We start from the raw sequence: 12775 nt of genomic DNA, 5'->3' as shown, positions 1-12775 counted from the left end.
TAGAAGTTGTTAATATAAATTATTTTTACCAATAATTTTTCTATGAATATGCCACGAATTCATTTCATGAATGATCATAATTTTGATTGGCTCACATAGGAATTTACCAATGTTTTACTGCCTCGACTTCATTTTTGTGCCCCTTTGTTGGTCATACTTGATTTTGCAAAATTTATTTATTTCAGTTAGCTATGAAATGTGAGATTAGGGTATACTATGGTGTGGGAGTGGTAGTACTCAACCCATAATTTTTGATGGGTTATACATTAGTTAACATATATTAACCAAAACTGTTAAATCTCAGTGAAGACAGAACATGTTTATAAACAATCTTAATGTCATTAAAACAGTTATCTTTTATTAAAGCAAACCAACGTTACAAGCAGTCGTTCCAGTAAGAAAACAGTACCTAAACAGTTATTTGTAACTGATAGTTCTAGCTTTCAGAGTTATGAATACCTAATAAGCACAAATTACAAAAACATGGATGGTGATTCTCAGTGAAGGCAGAACATCTTTATAAACAATCTTAATGTCATTAATACAGTTATCTTTTATTAAAGCAAACCAACGTTACAAGCAGTCGTTCCAGTAAGAAAACAGTACCTAAACAGTTATTTGTAACTGATAGTTCTAGCTTTCAGAGTTATGAATACCTAATAAGCACAAATTACATAAACATGGATGGTGATTCTCAGTGAAGACAGAACATGTTTATAAACAATCTTAATGTCATTAAAACAGTTATCTTTTATTAAAGCAAACCAACATTACAAGCAGTTGTTCCAGTAAGAAAACAGTACCTAAACAGTTATTTGTAACTGATGGTTCTAGCTTTCAGATTTATGAATACCTAATAAGCACAAATTACATAAACATGGATGGTGATTCTCTTAAGTATCACATAAACTGAAATGAACAATAATTTCAATCCTTTCTGTGGATACATATATCACACTAAAACTATCAAAGTATTACATGTAAGAAGGTTAAAAAAGTACTATCATAAACATTATAAACCATATTTACATTTGTAAACATTCTCACATAAAATCAAAGCTAAATTCAGTTTTTCTTAACATGTTCATAAAAATGTCGCTGTAACCTAGCGACTTTATTGTGGAGACAGACATGGCGGAAAACAAAAAGTTGTTCTTCTATAACATTAAGGTTTGTGTTTACAAAAAAATAATGCAAATGCTGTAATTTTCAATGAAAATTTATATTTTGTGCAATCGGGATAGCCAAAAATATCATCTACTATTATAACTACCCACGACCCCCACAGTAGTGTTATTGACCAAGTCCTTTGACTGTTAGTCACTCTGTTCTAATTTTCAGCTTTCCACAGGATGCACACAGCCTTCTCTGTCACCTGTTTGTTGATGACATAATGACACATGTACTATACTTATTATGGCAAAAACTGCATACACATGTGCTCTCCATCCATCAGAAAGCATAAGTATGTAACTGTTTTACTGTCTTGTGTGGTTGAAGTTTGAAATGTCATGTAATGTTCAGACACTCTGTATATTTTATTCATATTTGCATATTTCATAAAACTGCTTCACAACATTTATTATTCACTGAACACAGATTATATTGAAATTATTTATATAAATTGGAACATAATAAATCTAAACAATGCCATTTTATGCCTAAGAGTGGATACATTCAACTGTTGTAATGGTTTTCAAATGAGACCCACAACTCGAGTGATTTCAAATAGTTCACTATTATTCTTCCTATGTGCTAACTTCTTAATCTGAATTTACATTTAACTGTAATAGCTTCATTTAACTTATGAACTGCTTCATTTTACATTTAAATAGGTCACAATAACTGTTTAATTCTACACTTGCTGGTGGATCCATTAAATTATGACCGCTTCATCCTAAATCAACTAATGCCTGAACTGTATCATAAATGCTTAACTCTACAACTAGTAGTGACTGTAGAAACTATAACTGCTATTTTCTACACTTGAATGTTATATATCTGCTTTAAATTCTAACAGCTTTATCTTGACATGTGTTGAATTGTGTAATAAGTTGAACAACAGTTTTTGTTCTACTCGTACTGTACCATTATGATACTCAGGGTGACTTCCTCAGATTCTTCTAATAAGTGTTGTGATTGTGCACATTAATAACAGAGATTTATACACCTGTCTATTCTGTACTGCTTGGTGAATAAGTCATCTAAGCTTCATATGTACAGTGATTACAATATGTACTAAGTGGTGCAAACACATACTAAAAATGGCCTGGTGGTTAGGGTGCTTGATTCACAATATGAGTGTCACAAGTTCTAATCTCAGTCACACCAAACATACTTGCCATTTCAGCTGTGGGGGCATTATAATGTGTTGGTAAATCCCACTATTCGTTGGTAAAAGAATAGCCCAAGACCCAAGTGGGTGCTGTTGTCTTGCTGCATTCCCTCTAGTCTATCACTGCTAAACTATGAGATGGCTAGCACAGATAGCCCTCATGTAGCTTTGTGTAAAATTTAAAACAAACCAAACCATTAAAAAATTGTTAAGTGCTTCATTTTACAACTGGCAGTGGCTGTATGTAACTGTTTCATTAAATAAATAACAAATAGCAATTCTATTCAAAACCTGAGAGTAGTTGGAGATAAATTAATGCTAGTTTTAAAATCAAAGACAAAAATATAAAAATTATAAGAAAACTTAAATTTTTTATTCTTTAAATAATGCTATATTATTGTTTGCCATCCCTAATTTAGCAGTGTAAGGCTAGAGGGAAGGCAGCTAGTCATCACCACCCACCGCCAACTCTTGGGCTACTCTTTTACCAACAAATAGTGGGGTTGACCATCACATTATAATGCCCTCACGGCTGAAAGGGCGAGCATGTTTGGTGTGATGGGGATTTGAACCTGGGACCCTCAGATTGCGAGTCGTGCACCTTAACCACTTGGCCATGCTGGGCCTGCTATATTATGATATTTCCTATGTTTAATTACTTTTAACAATTATTTTTAACTAACAAATTGGCTGCTGTATCTGCAAATGTATATTTATAGTGACATAAAATGGCCAATATCTAAGTGTGTCAAATATCTGAAAATAAAGAGAACATCTTTCTCTGATTAAAGTAAATTTTATAAAGGTATTTTTAATTTGCATGTTTGTGTCAAGAAATTAAATCCAAAAACCCAAAATACTGAAATATTTATCTAAATGTATAAATAATTATTAGTTTTACATGTAGTTAACAGATAAGACACCTAAAACAATAGAACAGTTACTTAAAATGTCCAATATTACCTTATCTACTCTGTCATGTTGAACAAATTCTCTGAAAAGCAAGAGATAAGCAAGCTCAGTGATTTTTTTATATATACAAGGATATACTGTATAACAGATTTTATTATGTTATAAAAAAACAAATACTTATTAAAAAACGATTTAAAAGCTCTGACAAAACAAAAATTAATTAAATGTATAGGTATATTCACTTCATTCTAACAGTTATGGATTAATATAACAAATATCACAGCTTAATGCTTATATAATTTTCACATAATAAACAAAGGTGAAAGAATTAAGAAAAGTATCATTAATTACATGAATTAGACTTATCTTCTTCATTTACAATTATTCTTAGAATAAAAACTAACATTTTCAGGCTAGTCAATTCTTAGGGAAAAAAAAATTTAACTACATGGGTACACAAAGATTATTTCAATCTATTATGCCTTGGAAAGTACTGTACATGACTATGTGAAATGACAATGCTCTGGAATAAAGATGTATAAAAAAGTACATGTACATTTTAAAAGACAAGCATAATCACAAAATTTAAAAATATCCTTGATTGACAGGAAACAAAATCAGGTCCAAAACCAAAGTAAAAAAACAATTAGCAAATAACTAACAGTCAAAGAATTTGATTGAATACTGTTTTAATGTTGTTTTTCATTAGGGTTTTCTTTTTATTATCAAGTATATTTCTTTCTTGATGTTTCTACAAGCTGCCTTCACTTGCACACTATTGTAATTAGTGAGTTGTAAGCCCAAGTAGCTTTACAAATGATGCTCAAATGGAAGTCAAAAGATGAATGTAAAAATTTGAATTCACTTGTGCAATTTCATTGCTAGTCAATTAAGTAAATGAATATATGCAGTAACTAACACTAATTCAAATGCTTCACTAAAACTAAATACTTCACTAGACTAAAAGTGACTGACATTCTACTTAAGCAATAATCATTCACTGTTCACTCAAAGTAAAACACATATTCTTATATTTATATTCCAGCCATATTTCTAAACACTTCATAAAGTCTCTCAAATATTTTATGCATTCTAAAACTTGCTTGATCTAAATGTCATACATCCTCTAGCAAACATTTAAATAAAAGCATTAAAATATATAGCTTATAAACAAACATTAAAACCAATGCTGAAAAGTACATAAAGGATGCTAGCAGTAACAGTTATTGTAATAAGGAAATGCAAGTTCTTAAAAAGATAAATACTTATTTAACAATGAAATAATATGAAAGAAGGCTATATTATATACTTTTGAAATTTTCTGTTTTTATTTGCATCATCCAAATGCAAGATACCCAGTAAAATTTACAAGGAACTGGACATGCTAGTAAAATAAATATGTTACCATTACATTTTAATTAAGCCAAAATGAAACAAAGTCCACTAATAAATTATGTTATGATCTTTCAATCATGCATCATACATCATCAACAGATGTCAAAGACTAACAGAATGTAACATTCCATAGTCTATATTCCTTATCATCAGAATTACAACCATGAACCATCAATGGTGTACAGAAAAAAAATGTCTTGCAGGTAACATAATGATTTGTAAAAGGAAAAATTGGTTTGTTATATTTTCAACCTGAAGGGCTCCTTACACATATGGTTACTGGAAAGATTATCAAAATAAACAATTTCCTTACTTGAAAATGTATTTTCAATAGTAAGTCTCTCTACACTGTAGCTATCCTCATGCATCTGTCTTTGAGATTTTGCATATGCCATTAGCTTTGAGCTATCTTCCACCTACGACACATTTTAACGTGAACTGTGCTAATGCACGATATAATCATCATGTAACAATAGCCCTCTACCAATAGGAGGGCAACAAATCCTACATGTGCAGTGGATCCTCAAAAACACTTGTGCTCGAAATTCATTCTTCAATGAGGCATGAATACTGCGTAATAGTAGTGAAGAGGAAGGGTGAAAAGATGTGAAGAGAAGTATCTACCAAAAATAAAATTTCAGGTAAGGAAAATGTTAGCTTCTGAAACTATTCCATACTTCTCTGCACATAGTAGCTAGAATCCCATAATTGTGCAATCGTGAAAACATGGATGAGCTCTTTTCGGAGAAAGCAACTAAAGAAGGAATGTCTGTGGAGTGTGACACCCTATAATGAGGACTTACTAGAAAAGTGACATTCATGGGAAACTCTTTGACTGGATGGAAGTATGAAAGGAAAAGACCAAAAAGTCAATGTTTCACAGGAATTGGTGGAAATGTGCATGACCAATTGAGCATTTACACACAATTGTTAGATTGGATGATGTATAATTTGGCTAGGGCAATAATCAGACCATATAGTTTGGTATGTGTTCTGTTGTATCATTTGAGTCTAATTGGGCAGCATAATGCTGTAGGAAGTAGGTCAGAGGTTTCTGTATCAGTGTAGTTAAGATCCCACCCCTCTTGTACACTATGTCAATTTCCCAGTGGCTTCACCATATAGGTGGAACAAAGTTTTTTCCCATTCCTGTATGTATAGTGAGTAAACAACTACTTCAGTTACCTAACTGGAATATTAAAGTGGCACTACATACCCATTCTCAACACCCGTTTGAGACCTTAGCCTCATGTGCCATGTATCACCTATCCCTGAAGGATTATTTTCAGTTGCTGCTGACCTACAGACATCACCTGTGTGGAGTGGTTTGAGCTGATTGTGCAAAGGAAGCTTTATCATTATCTACCTGTGTCCTCAGACTGATTCTTCTTCCCTAAGACACAGGCAGACAGGGTGTACTTCCAGTTCCTGAAGTTGTTGGCTTGGAGAGTTCCTCACATGCTATGAGATCCCTACAGAGAAATCTTCTTTCTCGATACCACTTCTATCATATCACCCTACTAGCTTGCCATGTTCCATGGGAGATAAATTCATTGGCAGATTAATTGTCTTGACACAATCAAATTCTCCCAACAGAATAGATGCTGTACCGTGAGGTTTTCTGTTGGATTGGCTCTCATTTTGATACACTGATGATTGTTGGATTGGCCACTCATTGGAACACCCAACTACTGGCAACTTGATCTCCAGTATTTTACTTTTGGGCTTTGGCAGTAGATGGATTATGTCAGGACAGAACGGATTTACAACTCTAGGCCTTTCCATTGATTTGTATGTTAACCAAGGTATTAGCTATGATTTGTTCCAACCCATTGTTGGGTCTTGTTGGTAGCATCTGATTGGCAACTAAACCCTGGTTTCTGCTTCTGCATTACCTTCAGGACTACCCACCTCTTCCACTTCCTCTTTGGCCATCTCTGTGAAGGCAGCCATGATCTTACATGGTACACCCAGCTATCCAGAAGCTCAAACTTCAGGTATGGATGTTATGCAGTCCTTCACACGGTGTCAGGGTTTAATTTCTAAGGTTATCATGTATCTGTCTCTGTCTTTGCTTAGTCCCACGATGTACATTTATCAAAAGAAATGGTCACATATTGGCAATGATGTATTGAGAGGAAGTTGAACCCACTTTGATCATAAGTGACAACCATAACTCATTTTTTGACCTGGCTCTTTGACATGGGTTTTGCATCTTCCACAATTGGCCTGTATAAAGTGGCCTTGTTGACTACCTTTTTATGCTCGAGACAAAATTTCTCTGAGTCCCCGAAGGTTTGAAAACTAAGAGCCCTGAACCAAGTGCCCCCTTGATGAGAAATGCAAGACACCACTGTGGAATTGTCGGAATGGAGCCGGACAATTTTCATTTAATAATCCCAGACCATGAGACATCACCTTTTGAACAGAAAGAAGGTTTAAAATATTGTGTTAGTAAGTCTCGTAATTGGTGCATAGACCCTGGAATACTTGACCGTTGATATATGCATCCCATCCCTGAAGTGAGGCATCTGTAAACAGATGTATCTCAGGATGAGGTGGCAGCAGAGAAACCCATATCTTAGTAGTGTTCCAATTCCTTGAGATCAAAGAGAATGATCCTGAGTAAGAAAACTGGAGAATCCAGTGAATCACTGTTCATAATCTATTGGTTGCATAAAGTTCATTGCAGGGATCTCTTGCAATGAGGGATTCAAGTGATGCTCACATTCCCAAAAGAAAAAGAAACATCCATGCAGTGAGAGAAGGAGAGGTGAGAAAGAGTCAGACTTCCTGTTCCATAGCTTGGAGCCAGATGGGAGTCAGCTGAGCGCAACTAAGATATGTGATGAAAAAAATACCCAGACTGACGATATATTGTGTTGGTACGAGAATAGATGACTCATCTCTGATAATTAAGCCTGCCTTGGTTGTTTCTGAAAGTAGAATTCGGGTGTGACATTCTACTAATGGACAAGATGGTGGCAGCAGTAACCATTCATCCATGGAATGGTGTGTGCACAGTCCTAGAGAAAGGAGGTGATGAGAAAAACTCGTATGATACGGCAGAACACATATGGTGCCAATGTTTGTCTGAAAGCCAGATCCCTAAACTACAGCACCTCAACCCTTGAGCACAAAATGCATATAGTGGTGGGACGCTGATGTCAAGGGTCAGGACACTGGAATAGGGGTGGAAATATGACTCCCTGTAGGAGCCAAGACAAGTTGAGATGCCAACAACAACTGGGATGAATATAGAGGTTGACACTTGAGCTAAGGTGCATATCAACAATGGACATGGTGATCCTGAGAGTCTTCCAACAAAGTTTAGAGGGATAACAAATAACCCAGCACCATATACAGGGTGAGACAAATCTTAGAAAGTTGTGATCTATTCAAGTTAACTACAGAATCCACACTAGAACTCCAAATTTCCAGAAGCAAATATATTCTTTGAGAGTCGGAATATGCTTCCACCTGACAGTGGTAGGCTAAACCACGTAGTTCCGACAATCGTGGCAGACAAGGCATAGCTAACCTTTCACGTAACTGAGCAGTAAACCTCACTGAGTGAACCACAATATCAGTGGATGGAGGAAGAACTAAGTATTTGTTCCCAGACATTTAACCTTTCAAGGAATGTGCAGGCTCAAAAGCAACTGGGGAAAGACCCAAAACATAACACACTTGATGGATCAACTAATAAAAAGCCTGAGGCAACTGATCCCAAAGTGGCCTCCTGAGAAGCCAACAGAATAAAGGAAGTCATAGGAAAAAGTGAATCTAAATTGTCTCCTGAATGTCCAGGATCACCCTCAATTGCAGCCTCAGAGCCCCCTGGGCATGGATTTTTGGATTATCATTTCCAGCAGGAGGCAACTCAGGTCTCTCCTATCCCACCTCTGAAATCTAACGTTGCTCAACAATCGGGAGAAGGGGGGAGAAGAGTCACTCTCAGTTGAGACTGACAGTGATGTTATTTGTAGTGAGATGGAGTTCTAAATCTAACCTTTTCTAGTTTAATAAGTTTCTAACTTTTACATTTTAATTTTATAACAATAAATAGAAAATATACATAAAAAAACAAGAGTATTTATGTTTAGCCTCTTGTTTTTTGCTGTCATACTGTTGAAGAAATTTAAGCTTTCTTTTTTTGTAATTGTGATGCTAGTATATTAAATATTTTTATTTCTTTCAAATATGTATCAAATAAAACAAAATAATATCATGCAACAAGCGAACCATGTCATATAATTATAGTTTAACTATCTTTTTCTCAATAAATTGTTCACTAATGGGTTTCTCTGTACTATGATTCTTGGAGATACTTTGAGTGTTCTTTGTGTTACTGAGTTGATTTTTGTAAAAAAAAAAATTCATTGGGCAAGCTGATATATAGGTTATGTAATGAAAAAATAATGAGGTATGATTATGAGGTATGTTCATGAGTAGCTTATGCATTACATCATTCATTACAGTAACTTCAGCTATGCATTTGTATCACAGTATTATTAGTTAGACAAGTTTAAAGAGCAATAAAACTATAAAAACAGATATAATTTAGATTTCATACATTTTTGTGGTGGTAACAAGGTTGGTTAAATCAACCGAGTCCATATAGTGTTAAGGTAAAGAAAATAAGAGAATATAAAGTTTTATTGAAAAAATAAAACATTTGATATTTGTTTATGCAAATGAAATTTGTTGATTTTCAGATGAAGAAACATATTTTTAATCTTAACAAGAAAATCACCTTACACTTGGACTAGTCAGCACTGACTCCATATATTCATAAACAAATATTTAGTAGAATATTTAATTAAAAAATCAGATTTTTTACACACAAGATACTTGAAATGTTAATTAAAGCTTGTCAAATTTTGTGAAGATACACTAATCACATTAACTATCATAGCATGGATACTTTCATGCCTACCTGGTACACATAGTTGCAAGATCTGTCAAATGGCAGGTAATGTTGAGAGAGCTAAACTAGATATCTGGTCAACTGGACCTCATATTTACTTAATACATATAAAAACAGCAGGCATGGTGTTTAACACGTGTGTCATTAATGCTCAAATAAGTCATTTTAATGCACTAGGAAAATGTTACATTCATTAATTATTCTGAAATTTTCTTACAGCATTGGTTTATTTTTCATATTTTAATCCACTACCACTTCAATAGCACATTTCAGTTACTACTGTACTGAATATTGAAGTTTCAGTTTTGTCTTTAACTGACTCATGGAAAGACATTCTATACAACAGTAGTTGTTTTTATACTAATTATTAATACATTTAAAATAGATAAAATGTAATATAATGATGAATAACTTAAAATTTATACTTCATGTATTTTATAACAAATTATGAACAATTAGTAACAGTAAACTATTTTACATTATAATCAATTAAAAACTATTACCTTCTCCTTACAAGTCCCAAGAAGAGTAAACCTAGCATAATATAGCCCAAGTTACTGTATACATGGTTGAAATCACTAAACACACCAATAGGATGGGCACACAAGAAGTTGTAGTAGCATATATCTTGGTTACCAGTGACATTGAGAACCTAAAATGGTAAAAAATAAAATTTTCATAAAGTATTGACACCAAAACTAAGCAATTATTAGAGCTTGTTAAATAACTTAATGATATATATAAAAATTTATATAAAGGAACGAAAGATAAATCTTGATCAATGCTCTTTTTTTTTACAAATTACAACATTATTTTGTTATAGTAAAACTTTTCCTAAACTTAACAACAGATTTCAGTATTTTTATAAATTGGGTTCTACAGCATTATTTAACACTGTCATGAAGTTCATTCTAAGTAATTAAATTTTGATGGATTAAAGCAAATAAAATTAGGCAAAACAATAATTTCAGATCTTCACACAGAACTAGAAATAAATTCAGAATGAAATGAAAAAGATAAGAAATATATATATATGTTCCATACAACCAGTAATTTACTTCCATCTCTCATTAGAATAAAACTCCCTTCAATTCATGTACTTTGAACAAATGTAAAACACATAATAGACTAAATAGAAAGTAAATACTAAAAAGTACTGTTTATTGTAATTTTATGTTACAACAGCACAGGTTATTAGAATAAAACTCAATAATGGAAAGATTACGAGAAATACAACAGGAAAGGGGAAAAAAGGCAATATATGTTACTTAGTCAACTGATGTATGGCAACTGTTTTCCTTATTCAATTATTTAATGGTGAGCATGGTCTTTAGTTGAAAAATATATAGTACCCTAACCCTCTTGGTAAAGGTATATTAAAGTGTGCATGTTACAATTTTTTACAGAGTTACATTCAAAACTTAGTTAAATTACTTTATTGTCAATACATAAGAATAAACCTGGTATCAAAAAGTAGTTAATAAAGGGTAATTTATATTTATTTCCGATTTTTTTATGGTTGTTACAAGGTTGATTGAATCATTTAAGTTCATGTAAAGTTAAGAGAACAGAAAATAAAATATAAAGTTTAAATGAAAAAAATTTGGTATTTAGGAAGTTTTAGAGGTTACATCAGCAAAATTTGAAAAGTTTCAGATGAAGAAAAGTATTTTTAATCTTAGCATGAAAATCACATTGTACTTGGAGCAGTCAACACTCTGACTTCACATATTCACGAACAAATCTTTAGTAAAAATAATTTAAAAATCAGATTTTTGTGTACAAAAGATTTGTAGTGTTTACTAAAAGCTTGTCAAATTTCATGAAAATACATTTAGCATATTAAAAGTTATAGTATGGTAACTCTGATGGTTACTTTGGGGTTATAAGTTCGGTCACATCAACTGACCGATATCAAAAGACTTAACCAAATTCTACAACGTCTATAAGTTTGTTAACAAACCATAATTCCATTTCACAGTTATTTTTGTTTCAGAGATAAAAGTCTTAGTACTTATTATTGTTGTATTATTTATAGTTTTGTTTGTTCTCACTTTGGACAAGACTTTTCACATTTACCAACATTATTTAAAAATCTGTACTAGTGTCAGTTTAAAAATTCTATGCAATACCTTTTATGACAAGACTGCATACTATAGAAATACTCTTTAATCAATGTCTAAAAGAAAATTTTAATATCAATCATTCTATAGATCAACCTTTTTTTTTACAGTGGTTGTTTTAAATCGTGAGATATGACATAGAAGTGTAAAGGGAATATTGAAATATTTGCTGACTGAGTTTAAATATCTATTATACTGGTTCTCCAAAACAAAACACTTCAATTAATGAGAATTACACATAAGTACTTTGCTACTATGCTGGGCAACATCATTGTCAAGTATAAATTTGTCAAAACTTACTTTTTGATAAGTATAAACAAGCTGAATCACAGGAACACCATAAAATATTGCAATAATAATCAAGTTCCTGAAAAATTATAAATAAATATTTTATTAGTTGGCATAGAGCAGTACAGACTGAACAAAAAACACTGTCAGTATAATTAAACAAGATATTCCTGTGTAGAAAACAGAGAATGTGTAATTTAACAAACTAAATAATAATCTGGTAAAAGTATTTGATTTGCATATTTATGATACTTGGTGGTACCTCATCAACAACTGAATAATAACTTCTATTACTATTCCATCTTTTATCAAACACAAGAATGAATGGTAGTAAGTGCTTTTTTAATAAGGCTGTGGAAATCTCAGAATTAATCAGAAACTTCCTAATAAGATCAGAAATCTCACAAAAAACATTGAAATAACAGGTTTTTTTGTGGATGTATTACTGATTATATTATTGAATTCAGTTACCACTATGGCAAAAACTAGTTGCTGTTGGTAGAATGTAATATTTCAAAAATAGACAAAATTACTGAACAAGTGTTAAAACACCTCTTAGTAAAACATTCAAAAAAGCTAGTATAATTTTTTAAACAATATTTTAATTTGAAATCTGCTGATCTCAATTTTAAATATGAAAGATATGTATGAAATTAACTAGTGTTATGGAATGTTACAAAATAATTCTGTGAACATAAACTTTATTGATTTCTTATGCTTTAATTAGGAACTAAAAATACTTCTACTTTTAAACCTTTACCAACCAACAAACTGATTACAGGAACTAGAAAC

The 12775-nt window shown here is 32.4% G+C and overlaps 1 protein-coding gene across 1 annotated transcript in view; it reads right to left on the bottom strand.

The window, feature by feature from the left end:
* LOC106466299 (SID1 transmembrane family member 1-like) overlaps window positions 1–12775 on the bottom strand; it is a 185677-nt gene that overhangs the window by 72459 nt on the left and 100443 nt on the right. Inside the window, exons 13-15 of the mRNA XM_022394275.1 lie at window positions 11996–12062; window positions 10076–10224; window positions 3299–3329 (exon numbers count right to left, since the gene is read on the bottom strand). Of these exons, the coding sequence (XP_022249983.1) occupies window positions 3299–3329; window positions 10076–10224; window positions 11996–12062 (247 nt within the window). The remainder of the gene's footprint in view (window positions 1–3298; window positions 3330–10075; window positions 10225–11995; window positions 12063–12775) is intronic.

The sequence above is a fragment of the Limulus polyphemus genome, unplaced genomic scaffold, assembly GCF_000517525.1.
Source record: "Limulus polyphemus unplaced genomic scaffold, Limulus_polyphemus-2.1.2 Scaffold2215, whole genome shotgun sequence".
NCBI classification, from domain to species: domain Eukaryota; kingdom Metazoa; phylum Arthropoda; class Merostomata; order Xiphosura; family Limulidae; genus Limulus; species Limulus polyphemus.
This window is presented reverse-complemented; position numbering and strand designations above follow the sequence as displayed.